The 21130-nt window shown below is 38.9% G+C and overlaps 1 protein-coding gene across 2 annotated transcripts in view; it reads left to right on the forward strand.

The window, feature by feature from the left end:
• RALBP1 (ralA binding protein 1) overlaps positions 1-21130 on the forward strand; it is a 34692-nt gene that overhangs the window by 1833 nt on the left and 11729 nt on the right. Inside the window, exon 2 of one of the 2 annotated variants that reach the window (XM_056333608.1) lies at positions 16224-16517. In XM_056333608.1, the coding sequence (XP_056189583.1) occupies positions 16274-16517 (244 nt within the window). In that variant the 5' untranslated portion in view covers positions 16224-16273. Of the gene's footprint in view, positions 1-16223; positions 16518-21130 lie in introns of those variants that run through there. The other variant, XM_056333609.1, reaches the window with a different exon arrangement.

Below are 21130 nucleotides of genomic sequence, written 5' to 3' on the forward strand. Positions count from 1 at the left end.
TTGGTTAGGGTGGTTTTTTTTCCCCCCAAAAAAAAGTAAGGCTTTGACAAGTGAAACCCCTGGTGTGATGGTTATACAGGGAGAAAGTTTATTTTCTTGTTCTGTAGGGTAGCGTATTTCCATTTCTGTATGTGCATGTCTTTAATGGACTGTATTGTCTTGGTATTGCAATATAGCGTTCTTGCTTCAGAGCTGCATGGCTTAATTCTATAGATGGACTTAAAGCAAAACTGATGTGCATAGGCACCATATATAACACTCTGAGGTTCTGACCTCAGCTGTACCCTTTAGGCACTTCCCTAATGTGTTTTAGCTATATTTTGTTACAGAAAGATTTTAATATTTTCAGAGTAAACACTGCTGTTTCTTACAAGCTGTTTTTGGACTAATGTGGAAGATGCTGCTGTTTAGCAATAAATACCAACAAATGAAAATCTGCTTTCCTTCTGTAAAGCTTGGTGTCATGTAGCTGCCCTCAAAACGCCAAAATAAAGCCTCATGTGACATTTGTCTTCAGTTTATTGTATCTCTAGTATAAGCTACTAAGCTTTTCTCTGAACTAAAGCATCTGATTATTTTGTATCAGTGAATGATTCACTACCCTTAAACTAGTCATGCTTTGCCATATGCCTGCTCCATATTTTCACCTAAAGCATTCATCAGCTTTCTGCTGTTCAGCTGAGCCTCATGGATCATAGTTTTCAAAATGTTGCTCAAAAAAATAAAAAAATCAAATGAGCCCCTAGTTGGGCTGGAAATAGCCTGTGGGAGGCTGTATCCCCAGACACGGTGGTGTCTAGAGGTGATTGCTGTCCAGGTAATGGTTAGTTCTTCTGCCTGCCATGGCTGAAACCGGAAAGTCAAGGATGCGGGTTGATTTTAGAAAAAGGAAAGGTATGACTCCTTTCCTGTCCATACTTACCCTTCCCTTTCCAGCCATCCCTCACCTTTCGGGCGTGACATCAGGGTATACAAACTTGGTTGAAGCTGTGAAGGTGTAGTAGGGTGAAAGAGCCTTTGATGTTAGTGGCAGCAACAGCAAGCCTTTGTCTCTGAAGCTGAATTACAGTAGGGATTCGGTGCTCCCCACTTCCAGTTTTTCTTTAGGCTGCAGTAGAAAGCGAGGGATGACTGCTTACTTGGAGCAGCTGGGTGGGTGGGGAGGGATAAATATATAGTTGCCTGAGTAATGAGTGGTGATCCAGTAAGTAGGCTCACACAACACTTAGCTGAAATATGTTAAGAGATTACAGTTTAGGAAGAAATATTTTATTTAGGTTTCATCAGTAAATTGCTGTGACAATTTTGAACTAGCAGGGCAGAATCTGTGAAAAAGATAAATACAAAGTACAGTGGCTTCAGCGGATAAAGTAGTTTATTAGGAAGATAAAAAACAATGTTAATACCTAAACAATATATGTCTGACCAAAAATATTTGGGAAGTGTAACTGGGGTACTTAGTGTTTTTTATTACTAGTTGTGTGCTGAAAAAGCAGAAGGCATCTTTTTTTCTTGTCTAATCTATGAATTCCAAGTATGTATGGGAGACTGAGATGTACCGAATCTAAAACATGAGATCACAGTATTTAGGAGCAATCAGTTCACTACCTACAAGTGATGTTTCCTTTGGTAAGTAAATAAGACATATGTAAATAGAGAACACAGTTCGGTATTTTTTTATTGTGTAGCTTCTGTAATGCTACGTAAACAGAAGTACAGGTAATGAACATGTCCCAGTTTCTTCCAGAAGCTGCTCAGCATACCATCCTGACTAAAAAATAGCAACTAATTATTTCATAAACACATATTTTTATATTATTAAATAAATAAATAAGTGCTCACCAGCTGCTAAAACAATAATAATGTAAAACTGAGAAAGTATAGTGAGCTGTTTAATAGCACGAATCAATGTGGTATGTAGCCCACTTTAAAAAAAGAATTAATGGAGAAAATTTAATGTTTGGCTTTAAATATCAAATTTAGTATTGTCTTTTGTGTGCAGAATTAAATTGTGCAATTGTTCTGTTATAATAATAACTGAAGTGTGTGATGTAAGTCACTTCATCCTCATAGGTATGCCCTTAATTGTTAATAGTTTGTCACCTGTCCATTTGTTTTAAGTGCTGGGAAGATATGTAGAAATACAAACCTTAAGCAATCAATAAAAGTATAACATTTCTTTCAAAGAAGGTTTATGATCCTTGGTGTTACAATTTAACCTTGTAGGCGGTTTTTGGCTTGCCTCCATCTGGGCTGCTATCTTTCCTGGAGGAAGCAGAGAATGGCTGAACCATTCTTGCCAGCTACAGCCCAACACAAAGCACAGCGCTGGGGAGCACCTTGTGTAAGTGTGCAGAGATGCACCGTTTTAGCTTCTGGGGGTTACACTTTTTTGTAGGAGTAGATGCTGCCCTCCACTTCAGTGCAATGGAAGGGGCAGCTTTGCAACTAGTAGGAGCAGATTTCTCATTTCCACACAGCCTCCTTTATTCTCCTTCTTGCTCACAAGGAACTGAGCTTTTTTAGACTGGCTGTTTTGGTCTCCGGAGGCACACAAGGGAAGGTATGAGCGATGGCTGCTTGCGTGAGGTGGGAAGGGGCCAAATGGCTGCAGTAGAGGAAAACTGAGGAGGAAGAGCTCAGTGGTGAGGTTTGACATTCCAAATCAAAATGCAAGTTTGGACCAAACTGGAAATTATTTTCAGAAAAATAAATCTAGTTTCAAGTTGGTTGTTTTGTTTGTTTGCTATCAGTGAATAACGTTGCCCAAGTATTCATATAGTTACGTATAGATAATATGTGTTTTTGTGTCTTTTTTGCCCTCTGTAGTATGAAAATTCCCCGTTTCTGTGATCTAGCTTAAGTCAGCACATGAAGTTTACTTCCTGTTTTAAAGTTTCAGTGGGATCCTTAGGCTTTTGTGTTATGAGTAACTGAGCCTCACGCTGGAGAACAAACATCTGGCAGAAAGGAACTCTTGGGACTGAACATAGATCTCTGGTGCTACCAGAGCTTGAGCTGGATACATGGTTTTTAAAAAACACAATGTACGACGATAATACTGTTAACCTGACACTTGTGGAAAAAGAGCTATCACAGTTACAAAAAATGCAGCTTCTCTTTTTCGCAGAAAATTGAGTAAGAATTCTGCAAGGATATCACTTCTCTTTAAAACCATACCTAACTTTTTGAAATGGGAGTTATACCTAAGACTTAGAAGCTAAATTTTAATGTGTTTTCTATAATGGCTTTTTTGAAATTTAACATTTAACTTACCCTGGTAACAAGGCTTATTGCTACTTCAACATTTCTAGATTGTCCAGGTGTGTTTTTTAACTATAAGCGTCACCAGTCAAGGTGCAGAAATTTTTTTGGATGTTGCAGTGAAAATAAATTTTCGCTGATTTTTATGAGCATGAATTACATTGAATACTAAATGTAAATTCTAATGCTAAACATGCCAGCAATTAAACTCTCTCATTTCATGGTATTAGTAGTGTTTTTCTATCATGTTAGTATGGGAGTCCATAATTCTTGGTCATTGTTTTCCTCTGTCCACACTGCTTTCACATACTTAATGTTAAGTGTATTAATTTGATGTTGCCTGATGTAAGATAATTAAATTGGCGTATATTTTACCATATTTGTAATAATCTAGCTCCAGTAGATTTTAATATTGTGACTCAAATGCTGTATAAAAATATAATGCTAATCTGTACAAAGCCTTAAATACTTGTATTTTTTAAATTTGATTTGAGAAAAAGTATCACCTCACAACTTCCTCTTAATTTTCAGTTGTTGTGTCTTCAATGGAAGCTGTTCTTTTAAGGTAGCCTAAAGAGTTTTTCATATTTGATGGGATTCTTTTAATTGATTGGACTAAAAATGTAAGAGCTTGGGAGGAAGAAACACCACACCACCACCAAAAAAGCCCGAACAAAGAAAAACCAAAACCCAAACCAAACAAAAAAAACCCAAAACCAACAGCGAACCCAAAACTGATTTGATAGAGTTACCCAGAAACTCCTTGGATTATTTTAGTCTAGTGGGTTTAGCTTTTCCTGTTCTTTAGATGTTATAATCCTCACAAATTCTCTAAGTTTTCTTTGTGCTGGCCACTGGCAAGCTAATCTTAGATGCGGAGATCTTTCACAAGTCATGCTTCTGAAACTTTAATCATGAAATTTGGGGTTGCAGTTCTCCAAAAATTATACAACTCATACCACTGGTGATCAGGTGTAGTTTTATCAGTCATGTTTTGGAAAGGATTTTAAAAGTTGTTGGAGGAAATGAAATGCAGCTTTCCAGCTGAAAGAGGAAGTGATAAATATGTGGAGTTCTGTCTTTGTTGTCTGGATGGTTCAGTAATGTAACTGACATACAACGATGGAGATTGAAATCCAAGTTCCTAGAAAAAGATAACTAAGAACTAATTTTCTGGCAAAGACTATCACAAACACGTCTTGGAATATGCCAAAATCTGTATACTCTACCAAAAAACAATGGAGAAGTTGCATTGGCTGTTACCTGCAGTGCTGCTTCAATTTTATGATATTTTACCTATTTATGATAAAACTGGCTTTCAGTTTTCTGTTGTGTTTGGCTTCTTTTGGTTGCTAGTTCTTTATAAATCTTTTTGTGAGTAAGTTTTTAATAGGCTATTTCAGCCCAACTTTGAAGGCATCTAAAAGAATCACAAACATATGTCACAGGAGTTTGCAGTTAGTCTGTGTGATTAGAACAGTTAGTTGCGGATGCGTATTTTCGAGGGGTAATTACATTTGGTGTTTTTTAGTACTTAAGAGCAAGAATTTCACAACTCTGAAAAATGTTTTATACTGACAGAGGCAGTTTTGTGTTTTTTGTGGGGGAGGACAATGGCTTATGTATACTGGGGCTTCCGTTAAACTATGTACACTAATTTTATTTAAAGCGGCGTGATTTTTCTTGTGTAGACTAGGCTACACAGCAGATTTGGGAATGACAGTCAGAATTTGTTTGTTCCTGTCCTGTCAGATGCTGAGTTTTTTCAGTAGCTGTGAGGCATATGTATTTTTAGTGTCTATTTTTGTTATTATTGAATTCATTTTTATTGTATTTGGCAAGTAAATTGAAAACAGCAATCAGTATGTATTTCCTAAGGTGTGCTTGTTTTTATGATACTCTGAAGCCATAGGATTGCCAAAAATTACTGTGGTGGGTGCTGCAGACTGAGCTGAAGCTTGTTTTAGAAAATCTATGTGAATTTAATTTAAAATCCTAAGGTTGTTTATACTTTTTTTCCAGAAAGCTGGTATTTCATGTAAGTTTTCTTGTAAGGCTGTTTGGCTGTGTAAATTGGCTTAGAAGACAAATATTGTGAATTTTCGGGTCCTGTTGTTGTTTCAGTAATTGGTGATTTAACTCATCAGTTTTCCCCATAGCTGCCTCTGGCCTTTGCTGGCTCTGGAGACAGATTTCTGCTTCCCAGCCTTTTGCTGCAGAGACCAGCTGCTGCCCCAAGACGAGTGGTGCCACACCTTGCCTTGAATGTATTTGTGAATGTTTTCAGTGTTCACATGCATGACATTTTGCAACATCTCAGCCCTGGAGGTGGTGATGTTAATCATAATTAATAATCTACTGAGCTTATAAATATTTAAATTTACTTTCCCTTTGGGTATTGCATGAGTCTGGGGCAGAGGAGAAAAACAGAACTTGTTAATCCCAACTTTATGCATGGTACTGAAAAAAAACACCCTAAAAATTTAGAAATTTGCAGAAGGGCTAAATACTTCATGCAGTCTTGATGAAGGGTTGCCATTGGCATTGACGGGAATATGTCTGAAAGGAGGAGATTATATAGTTGTCTTGTACCATGGTAAAAAAAAAGACAGGAAAAGAAAAAGATAACTTTCTTCTATGTAGCATGAGTTTGACAGACATCAGCATCCATTCCATCAGGTAGCACTGCTGTAGTTGTAACATGGATCAATAAAACCATTATCTTGTTGGCATGGCTCAAAACAGATCTTCAAATGAAGTAACCTACATCAGAAAAAAATCTTTTGGCAGGTAAAACTGCATCTACAATTAAGCTTTCCTAAAAGCTGCTATGCTGGGAGCATGACAACATTATACTCCTATCCATTACAGTTAAGTTGGGAAAACATTTGCATGCAACCCAATCTCCAGTTGATTTTACTCAATATGGGCCTAATAAAACAACTGGTGAAGGCATAAGGGGAGACTTTCCTTCTACTTAGGCTGCGAGGTCAATACTGCTACCTAATACTGCTGGTATTAGCTTGATAATATACAGGACTCTTTAAGCCAAAAACTAAGGTGCTGCAGATAGACGTCGTTATTAAATAATCACTAAAAATAATCAGAGAAGCTGTTACATAAACTGTTTTTCTAGATGTCTTTGCTTTTCCTTCTCTTACTGAGATACTATCTTTTAGATTGGATGTAGAAAAATTGCTTCTTCACTAAATTGGCTGAATTGTGCTCGTCATTTTATTCACAGATTTTTCAAACAGCATTGAAGTTCATTTATGGAATTCATAATCCTTTAACTGGGAGGTCAGTATGAACAGTCTAGTTTACCTTACTAAAGGCAAAGAATATTCAATTCTAAGGCTTCATCATTCCCAGAAATAAGCATTTTCTGAAAATACATTGCCACACAAACTTTTAAGAGTTAACACTGTGAAAATTAAGTTTCTTGTGCTTTACATTCAATTTTTGCCACCATGTATTGAACACAGATGATGAGATCTATAATTTATAGGCTGTCACTTGAACTGACAACTCTCTAACATAAGAAGGAACTAAGAACAAACAGCGTCGCTTGGATCTTTTCATAGTGTGATATGTCACAGATGATCAGTTTCCATGTATGATTTTTGTTTCATATTTAAAACCCTGCATGTTCCAACGTAACACAGGCAAATCATATCCAACTTTTAGTGAATATTAAACAGAATTATGGTGGCTGAGATAAAACTCATTCTACTGTAATGGATTAGAAAGCGACACTGTCAGGGTTCAGCATGCAGTACTTCGTGTGACACATGTGCTTTTTGTCACTTCCTCCATGTATTAAGCAGGTGTACGGAGCTGACAAAGTGTAGCAGGCTTCGGCCGTACTGCACTTGGTGTGCTAATAGGTGGTGGCAAGTGGCTTTTAAAGGACAAACCAACAGACACAAGTTAAGCCATGTTTGTAGGGGGGGGGCATACCCGTTCTGGTTGCATTGTAATTGGCATGGTTAAGAAAGATAATGCGTGGCATTGGCGTCTGCCTATACATGTCAGCTGGGTATGTTCCCAAGATTTCCATAGAGATTTAACTTTACCTGCTGGCAGGAGCATCACGATGTATTACTGCATCTCTGCTGCTGCTGTTGTTTTTGCCAGGTGATATATTGCTGTTACAGAAATGCCCAGTGTGTTATATTACGCGTTTCTGGTGTATAGACATGTCCAAAATCTGTTACCAGTGCTAAATCCAAAGCAAAGCGTCTTTAATGTTTTTTGTTTACCCTTGTTGTTTCTAGTATTTTAGCATGGACTAGGTAATGCACTCTTAAAAAAAACCAACAAAAAAAACCCCAAAACCCACAACTAGGCTATATATAGCCTTAGATTTTTTTTTTTAATTGGGTAGTGGAACTGAATGTGCAAAGTTCTGGCCTCTGGAAAACTGGATTCTGTTGTCTGTCATGCGATCTGTTGTGGTTAGTCTGTAGATGCTCTTGAAAGAATAGTAGAAATGCTTAAAACTCCAGTAAAAAATTTGATGCCAAATCCATTGGCTCATCTTCTGCTTCATTTTGCTTTTTTTCACTCTGATGATTAGCACTTGGTTTTTTTATCAGCAATTTTAGTACATTCAGCTCCACTGATCACAGTTTTTTGGTATTTTAACTGACTCCACTAAATGGACAGCTGTTCTCAAGATGGCTTGAGGTCAGCTACTGGAGTGGAACTGAACTATGTCATAATTGAAATCTCTAATAAGGGTAAATCGTCATTAAATAATCCAGCCCAGGAACTGATAAAGTATAAAAATTAGCCTTAATTCACTAGATCCCATCAGTTGTTGTACAACTTGCTGCAGACCTTTGCTGACTAGGGATTAGACAGCTTTTTCAAAGTGTGTAAAACATGTATATAGTCCTGAGGCAAACAAAACCGGAGGTGATGCTATGTTTATAGCAGTTGCTGAAAAAGTAAACTACAGATCTTTTATTGCATTTTCCTCCCTTCCTCTGTTAAGTGGTAAAACTTTCTGTTTTATAACCATCAGTGCTGGCACAAGCGGGAGTTTGGAGAGGTGGACAGGAGAAAAGGGATAGGGGTTGGGAATAATTCTAAGGCGAATCCAGGCAATAGGGCATATTATATATACTGTACAATGTAGTGTTTTTCAGAAGTATAGGAGGGTTTGACAGATTTGCAGGACATTTTGTAGTATTCGATTCAGCTCTCAATAGTTCAGCCCTTATCAAAAGTGATCACATTTTCATTTGGGCTGAAAAGTTGCGTTTCTTAGGCTGGGATTAAAATATTTAATCAAAAAACACTAGCCCAATTGTTCAAACTGTTTCTGAGAATTTAGCTATCAGGGAAGAATTGCCTGTTCTCTGTAATAAAAAAATATTTTGGTAATCAGGCAAGCCTTTGTAATACTCTTCGTAATTTAGAGGGAAAACCTAAACTTGGCTGGAGAAGACCTCCTGGGTTTCCTTGCTTATGTGTGGACTGTAATTTTCAGAAGCCTTAATTGGAAGTTAACATAGGAGAAATAAAGGTGGCAAGGGAAACCTGGGAAACAGTGAGCAGCCAAAAGGTGAGGTCAGGTGAGGAACTGGGTTTGGAGAAGAGGAATGGTGAAACTGAACTTGCGGGGGCCTAAGTGCTGAACACCTGCATGGTGGGGAGGAGATTGTGAGAAAGATGATGATGGTGGAGGAACTGGACTGCAGGAGAGGGGAATGAAGAAACTAATGGAGAGGGACTGAACCTGGGGAGTGGTGGGGCTAGACCACGGAATGGGAAACTAGCGTACCAGGCTTGAGTATGGTATTGGAGGAGTTGGTATTGGGTTACTTTGTGGTCACAAGACCATAGGAACCAGGAACAGCATTCATAGGGTGTAAGACTGGAGGGCCCCAAACAGTGGACCAGCACTTTCTCCAGAAGTGTGAAGAATGAGGAATTATTCCCTGGGCGGGCAGTAACAGTTGTGATGCAGGTAGCTGATTAGTCAAGATAATCCTGCAAGAGTCTGTCCTGGTTACAGTGCCCGTCTGCTTCATGATGCAGAGTCCAGACATTCTGCTTATTCCTTCAGAAACATGCAGTGTCCAGCAATTAAACAGCAGTCTCTCCAGCTGTTAGCTGGCCAGTTGTTTCCAAGAATGCCTTTTATATATATCTGTTTGTGATCGTAATATAATGCACTGCTTTGAAACTGCTTCCATGGCAGTTAATTCAGCCAGGGAAAGACATGTGGCAGGAGTTGCTGAGGTACACCTGAAGCATGGGAATGGGTGTGGGAGTCACATGTGGCATGGTTTGTGTAACTTGGTATGCAGCTTTCGTTGTTACCTGTAACAAAGATTTGTGCCAAGGCTTTTCTCCTAGACTGCCTGCTTTAGCTTGCTCTGGAGCAGACAGCAAGATGTAAACTGTCACAGCATGCCTCACCAGCGAAGCAGGATGTTACAGCTAAACAGGCAGTGTGATAGCACAGCCAGCGCAGGAGGTAGAGTCTTGGGACCAGGGCTTTTCCTGTGCGATTATGGTTGGTCTCTTTTCAGGTGTGCTCTCTCTGGAGCAAAGCACTTAACTCTCCCCCAGGGGATCCGAGTTTTGTTTTCCTCAGGATGTCTGTTGGAGACAACCTGTGAATTGCATCCATCTTTCGTTTTCCCCAAGATGTCTGTTGGAAACAGCCTGTGAATTGCATCCTGATAGAGCTCCACAGAATTTGTAGACTGGAGACTGATCCTGTTCCCCTGAAGTGAACCAAACTGGAAAGCATATGCTACCACATACCTGGAGATTCTATCTTCATGTGATTATGAGACTTAATCATAATGTGATTGGAAAGCTTGTTTCTGATATTTCTAAAATGCTAGGGTATTATTTAATTATTTATTTTAAGGTTGGCTGTCCCCTGAATGGATTAATGAAGAGCAGGAATGCCCTCAGTAATAGGGAATAACCTGGATACTGCTACATACTCTGAATGGGAGCTGGCTCCTCCAACAGTCCACTCAGATTTGGATGTGGTCTATAGCTGTCTGCTGAGAGCTAAGGGTAGTTTTGTGTATTTGTATAGCACTACTTCTGAGCTGGTATGGACTCTCAGAGCAGAACTTGAAATACTTTGGATGGTGCTGTAACTGCAGCAGACTTTATCCACCTACAGGTAAATGGGAAAACACACAAACCTGTTTGTTACTTTTATAGTGCTGGCATTATCTTTGAAAAATGTGCAGCTTGCTCCTATGTGACTTCAGTTGTGTGATTACACACTCTCCCTTAAAGTAAATTTTCTAACATTCTGATAGCGTCACATATCCTGTGAGGTAATCTTAGGTTTAGGAGCTGAATGCTGCTAAGCAATTTGTATTTTATTCTCTATCCAAAATAATCTTGTGAAGGCCATTCCTGAGGCTTTAGTTCTTGCCAGTATGAAGAGTGCGTAACTCACAAGGGAGTTACTTAATACTGTGTTTATGAGATGACTTATGAAATTTTAAACTTGCTTTACCTGTCTACATGAAGCATTTCCCTTTTCTTTCCCCTTTCATGGCTTTGTTGCCTTATTAAAGGGCACTGTTTATGTACCTGGGTACTGCTTGTTAAATAAAATAGATGGCCTCTAATGTAATTTTGCTATTTGACTGAATGGCAACATTTCAGTCTAAGAAGCGTTTGAAGGCAGTGTTTTGTATTAAGCTTTTCAGTATGTTGTAAAAAATGCAATGGTCTGAGCAAGATACAGAACTGAGACATGTCTCAGACATTGTGCAGTCTTGGTAAATAACTTGTGTCAAACTCTGTGTCCTCATCTCCAAGTCATTTTTTTCAACCATCTCAGCAGCTGTATGGGTACCACTCACAGTTTCTGAAGTGCTTTGACATGCTTAGACCGTAAGTGGTAGTTTTTATTCTTTCCTCTTATGGTTGATTACTTTCCGAAATGGAGCTATGCTTGTTACTAGGATAATTTTTGTCAAAAAGCGGTGTGCCTCATTTCTTCAGGTAGTATCAGTTTCTTCACATATATCCAAATCTGTAGGACTCGGGGCCTATGATGACGAGGCAGGGCTGTGTTAGCAGCCTTGCTGTGTTACTGAGTAGTTGGGATAGAACAGGTTCTGGTAGCTGAGGGAGCAGCCCCACTCTGCCTTCATCCTTTGATTACTGACTTCTTGGGACTATTTTCAATGTTTTTTAATTTTCACACATTTTCAGAGTGTGTCTGTGGCAAAACGGAATAACCGGTGGACACCCACCATGCTTCAGATGTGGTCTTGCATAATACTTTGTTGCAGAAGAATTCCCTGTGCCTTTCATTCCGCCCAACAGCTTTACAAAATAACATCTGTGCTTGCAATCACCTGCTCTAATTTGCTTCTGCTGTTGCAATTGGTTACAAGGCACAAAGTCACAATACAGACTCAGTGCAAAACAGAAATAATGGAGCCTTCTGTACCGAATGAAAGAGCTCTGAGTTTGGTCTTTTAGGCTGTGCCTCTCTTTTAATGTGTTCGTGCCGACTTAGATGACACACTGTAATAAGTGAAATCTATTAAAGCTGGCTGCAGCATGTCACTGTCTTCACTTTTCTATGTTGTTTCCAAACCTCAGCTGTTTAATATTATTTTTTACTTACTAGACATGTAGCTCAGCTGATTTTTTTTTAGGAAAGAGTTCAGTTACTTTCAAAAACGAGGCTTGGAAAAACACATTGTTTTGCCCATGCCGGCGTCTTCCTCTCCCCAATCCACATTCCTGTGCTTGAAAGATGGTGACATGATGGCGGGAGGTTTTGTGTTAAGGACATGCCTTCTCCTCTCCATGTTTAAAATCTCTTTTAATTTAGTCTTTCCTTGGGGGATAGAGGAAAGGTGACAATTCCACACATGTTCAGTGAAGGCTGTTTATTTCTGACACTCAGTTATTCTGAAGGTTTGACTCCACGTTGAGCAGGAAGATGGTTCAAGAAACTGCATTTTGGGAGTACTGAAAAGAATGGCTAGGCCTGAGGAGGTGCTTGAACTGCGAGCAGTTCTCTGACACTGTCATGTAACAGTGTTCATGGCTCCTGTGGAAGAGAAATCAAGTGAACAAGAGCTGGTGGGAGTCGAGGAGCTTGCTGTTGGTAGTGAGGTAAGGAAGATGACTTCTTGTGAGAGTCTTGAGGGAGAGACTGAGAATCTGTGGGAGACACGGGGACAAGGTGAGAAGGTGAGGTAGATAGTCATGAGGAAACAAAAAACTGCAGCAGAGGAGAACATCCGGGAAGAAACAGGAACTGATAACTAATCAGGTAGAAGAAACAGAGGAAGAAGAGGGAGAACTTTATCTGAAGGAAGCACTGTGCAGCAGGAGACTAGGAACCAGGTGAATAAAGAACAAGGAGAGGGGAAGGTGGGAGACTGAGCTTGGGTCACAGGGACCAACACAGATGAACATGTTGTGTGTGGTATGCTGAGGGTGAAAAAGATATCAATCAAGACAGGAACCATGGGAGTACTGACACTGGGTGGTAAAGAAATCAAAACTTGAAGTTACGGGGGAAAATACTAAGAAAGAAGTGAAATCTGGGGAGATGAAGCTGTGCATACAGTATCACAAAACAGAGCTGCCCAAAGAGGGAGGCGGCACTCCTGTCATCATGGTTCTTCCACTCCTCTGCTCTCCATCTTTAGTGCTTATTGGGCTCTTCCATGAGCCAACTCAGCAGCAGAAGCTTGTTGGAGCAGCTAGCAAATTGAATCATCTCACAAAGGGGTCTTGGGAGAGCAAACTACTGGAATTGGTGGGTGGGGGATGTTAATGGGAGGGAGTAGTATGACCTTCCCCATGTGGCAGTAGTGAGTTGTTGAATCTCCTGGCAGATGAGAACCACATAGGTGAAAAGCAATTTGAAGCAAGGAGCCTGCTGCAGAGGCAGGACTGAAGCAATAACAGACTGGGAAGAAAGGGTCAAGTCCGAGAGGGAGAAGTTGGCAGACAATCAGCTGAGAGGATCCATGTTTTTTTCAGTCTCGCCAGTTACTGTTGTCAGCAAAAAATCTGTTAAGAGCCAGAGGAAAGGTGCAGATTTGTACGGCAACAGTACATTAACAACCATTAGTAAAAGTGGAAGAGGTTTTTGTGGTAGGCCTAAAGGCTCTGATTCTGCTGATAAGTCTGGATATAATTTGAGCATTGTGAAATTTCTTCCTTACTTAAAGGCCTAGGAAATTACACATATAGGAAAGTAATGCTTTCTCAAAGCGGTAAAATAAAAAACATGAAACCTAAGTACAGTCTTAATTTGTCACATTTACAAATATGCGCCACTACCTTTATTTTTAGTCAGTGTCTTTCCTTTAGCCAGAATAAAGAATGAACAGCATGAAAAGACTTCATGAATATTTTGCTTCTCATCATAATTCTGTCTCTTACTGTGTTCTATTCAAATTCTGATCTGAGTAATTGTTAATTTCCATAAGCACTCTGTGAGTGATCTCCTGTAGTGAGGTACTTGGTTTCATACTTACATTAAATTTTCGCTGCGTTCTGCATACAGAGAACTGAAGGATGAGAGTTTTTTTTTTTTAAAAAAAAAAAAACCAACCACAAACAAAACAAACCAACGACCCTCCCCAAAACCCACTTAGCTGGATACATTTGTAATTATTAACCTGGCAAAACATAATTCCATATTATGTGTTTCCATATTCTACCAATCTGTAAAGACAGCCCCAGGAGTTGAGTAACACTGCTGAAGAGTGCTGTACAATGTTCGGGCTAAGGCTGGTTTCATCCCAGGAGCTCTGCCAGGTTCCAGAGGCAAAGCATTTGTGTCCTCATTTTCCAGGGTGGCTTTTCTGTGCTTTTGCAATGGCATTGTCTTTTTTCCTCTGTGTGCTTGCCCATCTTGCCCACTGTAGATGTGCACCAATTTGTTGTAGGTGTGGTCTGTCCTGTTAGCTTAAAAAAATTATATGTAATATCTCATTCTATGAATCACTGTCTGTTGTTTAGCAGCTTTTGGTGGGGTGTTTTAGGTTGTTTTTTGGGGTGGGGGAGAGGAATTGGTGGATGCAATGCTGTGTAGGAATTTTACAGATCATTTTCATACTCAGATAAGATGCAATAGCATTTGCCAGGCCAGTCTGTATCATTGTTAATATTGAAAATGCTTATATAGTTGATATTTTTGACCTTTTTTGATATCTGTAAGTCAGACTCTTCAGATACCTGGACATTTCTTCTAAAATCTCTTGTTAGAGCATGCCATGTACTTGTTTAAACACAATGTCAAATTAGCATAGCAGTGGATTATTTGATATAAATTAAAAAATAACAAACCCAATGAGCATGGCAAAAATGAAAATGGCTGTGCCTCATGTTAATGCTGTTCTCTTTTAAAGAGGTTTTCTGCTTTTGCATAAGAAGTCGTAGTCTGGTTTGTATGATGTATCAGGAGTTCCTGCTCAGCCAGTATGTGTTATTTCCCTGAATGAGATTTTATAAAATACCGGGTATTCCTGATTGTTTGCCTAACTTAGCAAAGGGTTGACTGCTTTCTTCTTGGTTGTAATCTGTACATCAGGATTAAATAGCAGGAGTGCCAGAGGTGACTGCAGAGTCCGAAGGCTAGGGCAGAAGCCACAGCTATTATATCTATACTCTTGTCATGACTAAACTACTCACAGAAGTAGGTTTAATAGGGGGGTTGTGTGTGTTCTTACAACATGTTTTAATTCTGGTTTTTTGAGTCCATGGCTACACAGCCACCTTGATCACTTTGTCTGCAGTGCAGGGCATCTTCCTCCATCTCTCAGCCTTCCTTGTGCTTGCCCTGACACTTGCATGGCTGCACAGAGAGCCAGGCTGTGTGGAACTGACGGGGCTTTAAGAAAAAGCTCTTCTGTTTGTCTTCCAGTAGATCAGTTTCCTTTCAGCAGCAACACAGCAGCACAGATTTCAGTTGGATTAAAGTCAGCATGTAACCATGATTTGACCTGTCATCCGAGTACACCACTGGGTGTGGGAAATAGATTTTTCTTTTTCTAAGGTTTGCTCTTATTTCTGTTTTCCTTTCATCCCTTGAAAGAAGGGCTCATATCTGAGGGTGACCGTTTAGACACAAAGGGCCAAGTTCAGCAAAGTGGACTCCAGTGGTGTGATGTCCCGTACAGCATATCTATCCTGTGGAATTCCGAAGTATGTATGTGCTAGGAAGATCTTTTTTGCTTACAAGTTCCATCACTGAGAATTTATGTGTTGGCTTCCTTCAGCATATAAGCTTTTATTTGGCCCTAACTCTCAAGCAAACAATGTACCAGCATCTGGGTGTGGATGACCTGATAAACCTTCTTCAAATGTGAAGGTGGTGTTGTATACCAAAAAAACTTATTCATTCTTTTTCTACCTTCTTTAATGTGTATTAGCATAATTAGAAGACAGATTTGCTTTAACACTCTCTTCCCCTCCCCCCCCCCCCCCGCCCCCCCCATTGCAACAGGCTGGGCAAGTTCTTATTTGCATCTATAAAATATGCTTGGGAAAGATGATAATGATCTTTGCTTTAAGTGCAGTGCTCACAAACACTCAGAGCCTCCAGACAAATTTATTTTTATGTCAAAAAAATAGTTAGCTAACTATTTTATAGTAAATGTTACCAATCAGTATGCAAACTGCCTATGAATTTTTTAAGAATTATTTCAAATGTTAAAATATTCTGATACTTAATACATAACTTAATATATTTTAACGTACAAATGGCTAAAATAGCAGCTCCCTTATTATGTTAATATGGCTTAGGAGTTAATGGACAGATTCTGTAAATGCTGAGCCTGATATTACTGTGTCTTGACAAAAGTTGGAGCATTCATTGTGGAAGGTATTGCTGTTTGTGTTTTTGGGACTGGGCTCTAAACAAGGTGTTCTGAAACCCATTGTTTAAAATTGTGTGGGGTTTCTTTTGTTGTTCCCTGCTGCAGGTGTGATGGACAGGTAGCACAAAATTTCACTTTGATATCAGGGAATCAGAATGACTGAGTGCTTCCTGCCTCCCACTAGCAGCCCCAGTGAACACCGTCGAGTAGAACACAGTGGGGGTCTTGCTCGTACTCCCAGCTCTGAAGAAATAAGTCCTACAAAATTCCCTGGATTGTACCGCACCGGTGAGCCTTCACCACCTCATGACAGCTTGCATGAGCCTCCAGATATAGTATCTGATGATGAAAAGGAGCATGGGAAGAAGAAAGGAAAATTTAAGAAGAAAGAAAAAAGAAGTGAGTAGGCAACTTCTCTTATTTCGTGCTTATAATTTCTCTTTCTCTCTTGCTTTCTCTCTCAAAATTTCTTAGTATTCCCAATGGGGTTTTTTAGGCTTGTTTATGTGTGAAGGAAGTTAACTTGTACAAACAGGTTTTGTGCCATACCTGTGTCTCTTCCAGAAACCCCACACCTTAACCAAAAAATTGACTTGTTTTTTATTGCGAAGATACAGGTGCCAAGCAGGTGCCCAGAATTACTCATAAACATGTTTGTTTAAAACCTTTAACGATGCATTGCTAATTGACTGCCACTGTGTTCTTCTAATCTCATTATCTGATCACATTCTAGGTGGAGGTTTTTAAGTGTATTTCCAAATAGATGCTTTTTGAAATTGTAGCTGAGGTGCTACCTAAAACAAAACTCTTAAGTTTGACCTGAATTTTGTACTTTCAAATTTGGAAGAGTTAGTTTCAACAGCTTTAACCTTTTCCCCTTATATCTTCAGTGTTCAGAGTTTGCAGTTGTGTACCATCTCAAGTTTTCATGTGCACACTGCACCATTATTTGCGGAGTAATAAAATCTGTGTCCTTTTTTTGGTCTAGCTTCTCAGTCTACTCTGATGATGCAGTTTCCTCTAGCAGTGCCAAAGTATTGCAGAGTTCAAAAACGTGCAAGCCAGCATCGAGATCTGAATTTATTAGAACCGACTAGAGTAAAGGTTAGAGGAGAGTAAAGCTTTGGCTATAGAACCCATCCTTTCTCAGTGTACCAGTGTCCAGAATGGAAGTTTTCATTTGAAAAGTGCACTGTTCCTCCAGATCAACAGAAGATCAATCTTACTTCCTGTCTTTAGATTTGTGCAGAAGATTTTAGAAACATGAGAGTTTTTATTCGATAGAATTTTTCTACATATTCTGAAAGAAAAAAGTACTTGAAAATACTAAGCTGATAGTGAGCACTCTCAGTACCGGAAAGATCCTTACTGTGCAGGTCTCTGAAACCTAAATATCACAGCCCAAATGCTAGTACTTTTTTAACTGACATTGTTTTAGCAAAATGTTGAAATAACGTTCCTCTTTTACAATGACTCTTGTTTTTTGCCTGGAAGCTCTGGGTGCCAGTGTACCCTGGCTTCTTCTTACATGTGAAATTTGGAAGATCAGCACACAGTATTCTGTCAGAATGAATATGGTGACTATTTGTAATGTGCATGCACGTATTTGAATAATTACTTTTTAAGAATTTACTGTCACTGCACTGCTTTTAATCAAACCAGTTTCCTGGAACGCAGGCATTGTTTCTCCCACAGTTTAGAAGGACTATTATTTTATCTAAAGGCTTTGTGCCTAAGGAATACTGTAACTCAAAAATATATTATTCTCAAGTTAAAACCAACAGTTTAAATTCCTACAGGTTTTAAGAAAAGTGACAACTTAATACAGATTATTGGATCGGTGGTGAAAATTTGGTATTGATTGGATAGGTCTAAATTCAGGCTATTAGTAGTTGTTCTTGCAAATCGGCTTTCTGTTACAACTCTGCATCAGACACCTCTAAATTTGGAATTGCTAGAGGTCAGCATTATACGTAGTGGGGGTTTCTTTATGGTGTAATTCAGCATGTCTCATGGTGGTAGTCTAACTGAAGGCTGAAGAGGAAAAATGCTTCTTCAGCAAATACATGCAGGTCTGTGCACACTAGCACTGTAACTGCTTTCTTCTGCAAGGTTTACAACACGTTTTATAGCTGATGTAAAGCAATTTTTGTGACTTAGAAGAAGCTTGAAATGTATGAAAAATCCTCAAAAACACAAACATGCAAAAATTAGGAAAAATCAAATTCTCTTGCAGCTGTAATGTAAAAAGCATTCATAATTTCTCAGTCTTAATATAAGTATGTCATATAATTGCCAGTCAGATGTAAGTGTAAGTTAACATACAAAGCTTTCAGTACATCTCATACAGTCCATGAACGGTTGTTATCGTAAGTATGCCCTGAACAGACTACTTATGTAAATGACAAAGGTTCTTTACACTTTCCTAACACGGTTGATTTTTAAGAGTTCCCCTTCCAACTTTGCTTTTCATTCTTTTGATTCTTCAGTTTCTTCCATCTTTTAAATTCTGTTGCATGTTCAGATTGTTTCTTTTCACCTTTCTGGCTCCCTGCTTTGATTTTGGACAATGGACAACCTGCTGTGGTCATGTAGTTTGAAGTTTCAACAAATACCATTGAACATTTCAATGAGAGAAAGACAAGTGCTGACATTAAATTACGACAGAGTGAATGTTTGTTGAACTTAAAATATTAGTGAATTAATGATAAGGTCATCCAAACTACTGAAACTGTGTATAACTTTAGTCCTACAATGATTTGGGGGTATTTTGATAATACTTTAAATGTAAACTTCAGAAATGCTTGAAGAGCAGGAGGGTATGTGGAGACAGGAAGGATAAATATCCCAAGATTACTCATTTCAGTTTTTTTCAGATAAATCCTGTTTGCGTGAGAAATGCACTTAGCTTCAGTATTATTATCTATATCAAAAAAAGCATCTTTGTGTGCTAGCAAGGGACCTTTTTTCCTGTGTGGTTAATACAATGATTCAATATTTTCCGTGTTAATGGCAATAACCTAATAATGCATAACATTTATTCTGGGGAAAGAGTCCTAAAAATGTTTTGGAGACGATAGAAAATTAAATGTAATGTTGTTGTTTTGTGTGGCCTGTCAGCTGCTGGAAAAACTTTTCAGCGACTAATTTCTGCTCTCCATTCCTCTGTGATAGACTGAGTGTTGGTTAGCTGCAGAGTGAGTTAGATCAGGGGACTTAGTAGGGATTAAAATTTTCTTTTTACTTCAATAGTTTTAACTCAGATCTGTTCCCTGACTCAAAATGTCCCTTGCCACAGTACAAATTCTTCCATGGACAGCAGGAGAGCAAAAATAGATCTTTTTTTAAACAGTAATGGTTTATATGAGACCGTGGCCAGTATAATTGATTTTTAAAAATTAATGTTTAACCACCTGTCAGTAATCACATGTTGATAAAGTCACAAAATATGCAGTTCCTTGAAAAAGAAAAAGGTTATAAGAAATACTTGAGGAAAAAGCTATTCTATCCATTAAAACCTCTGTAGATAGAGAGTCCGTATGTGGTAGATCTTACTCTGCTTATTCATTTTACTTGGAAGATTGATTCCGTTGGGCAGGATGGGTTCAGTATGCAGCTAGGATTTTTTTGTTTAGAATAATTTTTCTTTTTATAATTCTTAGGAAAATGGAGAAGTGGTTGAATTGTAAACAAAGCTATCTTGTGAAAGGACAGTAATATCATGGGTATGAACTCGTCTGAAATTTTCAGGAAATATTTTTGAAGGTCAAATTCCTGTTGTATTGGGCAGAGGGTCCTGTTGATGTAGATGAGGGCTGAAGTATTCCAGCTGTTAAATGGTGACCTGCTCTGAACAATCTTTGGTCCAAATGGGGTGTTAACCTTCTTCCTCTGAGTTGCTGAGTTGAGGTTCTAGTGATCTGCAGCTCTCCGCCAGGTACTACCAGGTGGAAGAGCCAGCCTATTCTCCCCTGTCATCTTAAGGGATTTTTCTCCAAAATAATTTCTGCTCATGAATATGGACATGCAGCAACCATACAAAAGCTCTAACGATATTCCCAGCTGTTCCAGGTAGAGCGATGACATTGTAAGTTGTCTCTGTGCTTATGATCCTTCAGTTCTGCGCAGAGTGCTAATGGAGATGGATTCTACAGTAGGAGTGGATACTGCACATCTCTAGGAGTCTGTCAGAAACTGTAAGGAGGCCATTGCCATCCTAGAAGATAATCAAGTAGCTGCTGTTGCAGCCAAAACATTATTTTTACTGATCTGGTGTGTAGGGAAACTCTGAATACAGTTTCCAGATCTACAGAATAAGAAGTTAGTAGAATTTTCAACCCGTGATAAATTAAAGGCTCTTCATACCAAGGTTTATCTTTCTGTGTTGCTACATCCTATTCTGCTGACTTAGCAAAGTACCATTTGCAAACAGTTTAAAAGTCTACCTTTCAATGCCAGTAATTATCTTAAATCAAAATAAAGCAAGGCAAAATTCATATTTCAACTTAATTTGCTCTCCTTGCATAGCACTGTGGGCTAATCTGAATGCAGAATTTGTTTGGGAGTGCTGTGCTGACATCAGCGAGTTGAACGTATATTAAAAGCAAACTGGTCTAAATGAAAGTTGGATAGTAAGCGTTGGTAGTGCCTGTAAGTTTGAAGTTTCTGTTAATAACAACAATACATTTTGTGGGTGAGGAGAGAAAACAGAAGCCATCTACCCAAGCTCATTCTGCATCCCTGTGTGTCTTACTGTTTTATTTAGAAATGGTATACAAGCTGATGGCAATCCCTCTGACAAATTGAAATTAGACAACTAATGCTAGCATTGCACATCGGTCCATATAGTCGTATTTGACCTACTAATTCTTCCATATATTAAAGCAATCCATGTTTTCTTTCAGTGAATTAATTACAGATGCATGCAGATTTCCCCAGTGAGCCAAAATTAGGTATAGAGGTATAAATGACTTAAAAACTCATTAGAGACTTGCTGTCAAAATGTATCTTTT

The sequence above is a fragment of the Falco biarmicus genome, chromosome 3, assembly GCF_023638135.1.
Source record: "Falco biarmicus isolate bFalBia1 chromosome 3, bFalBia1.pri, whole genome shotgun sequence".
Classification (NCBI taxonomy): Eukaryota; Metazoa; Chordata; class Aves; order Falconiformes; family Falconidae; genus Falco; species Falco biarmicus.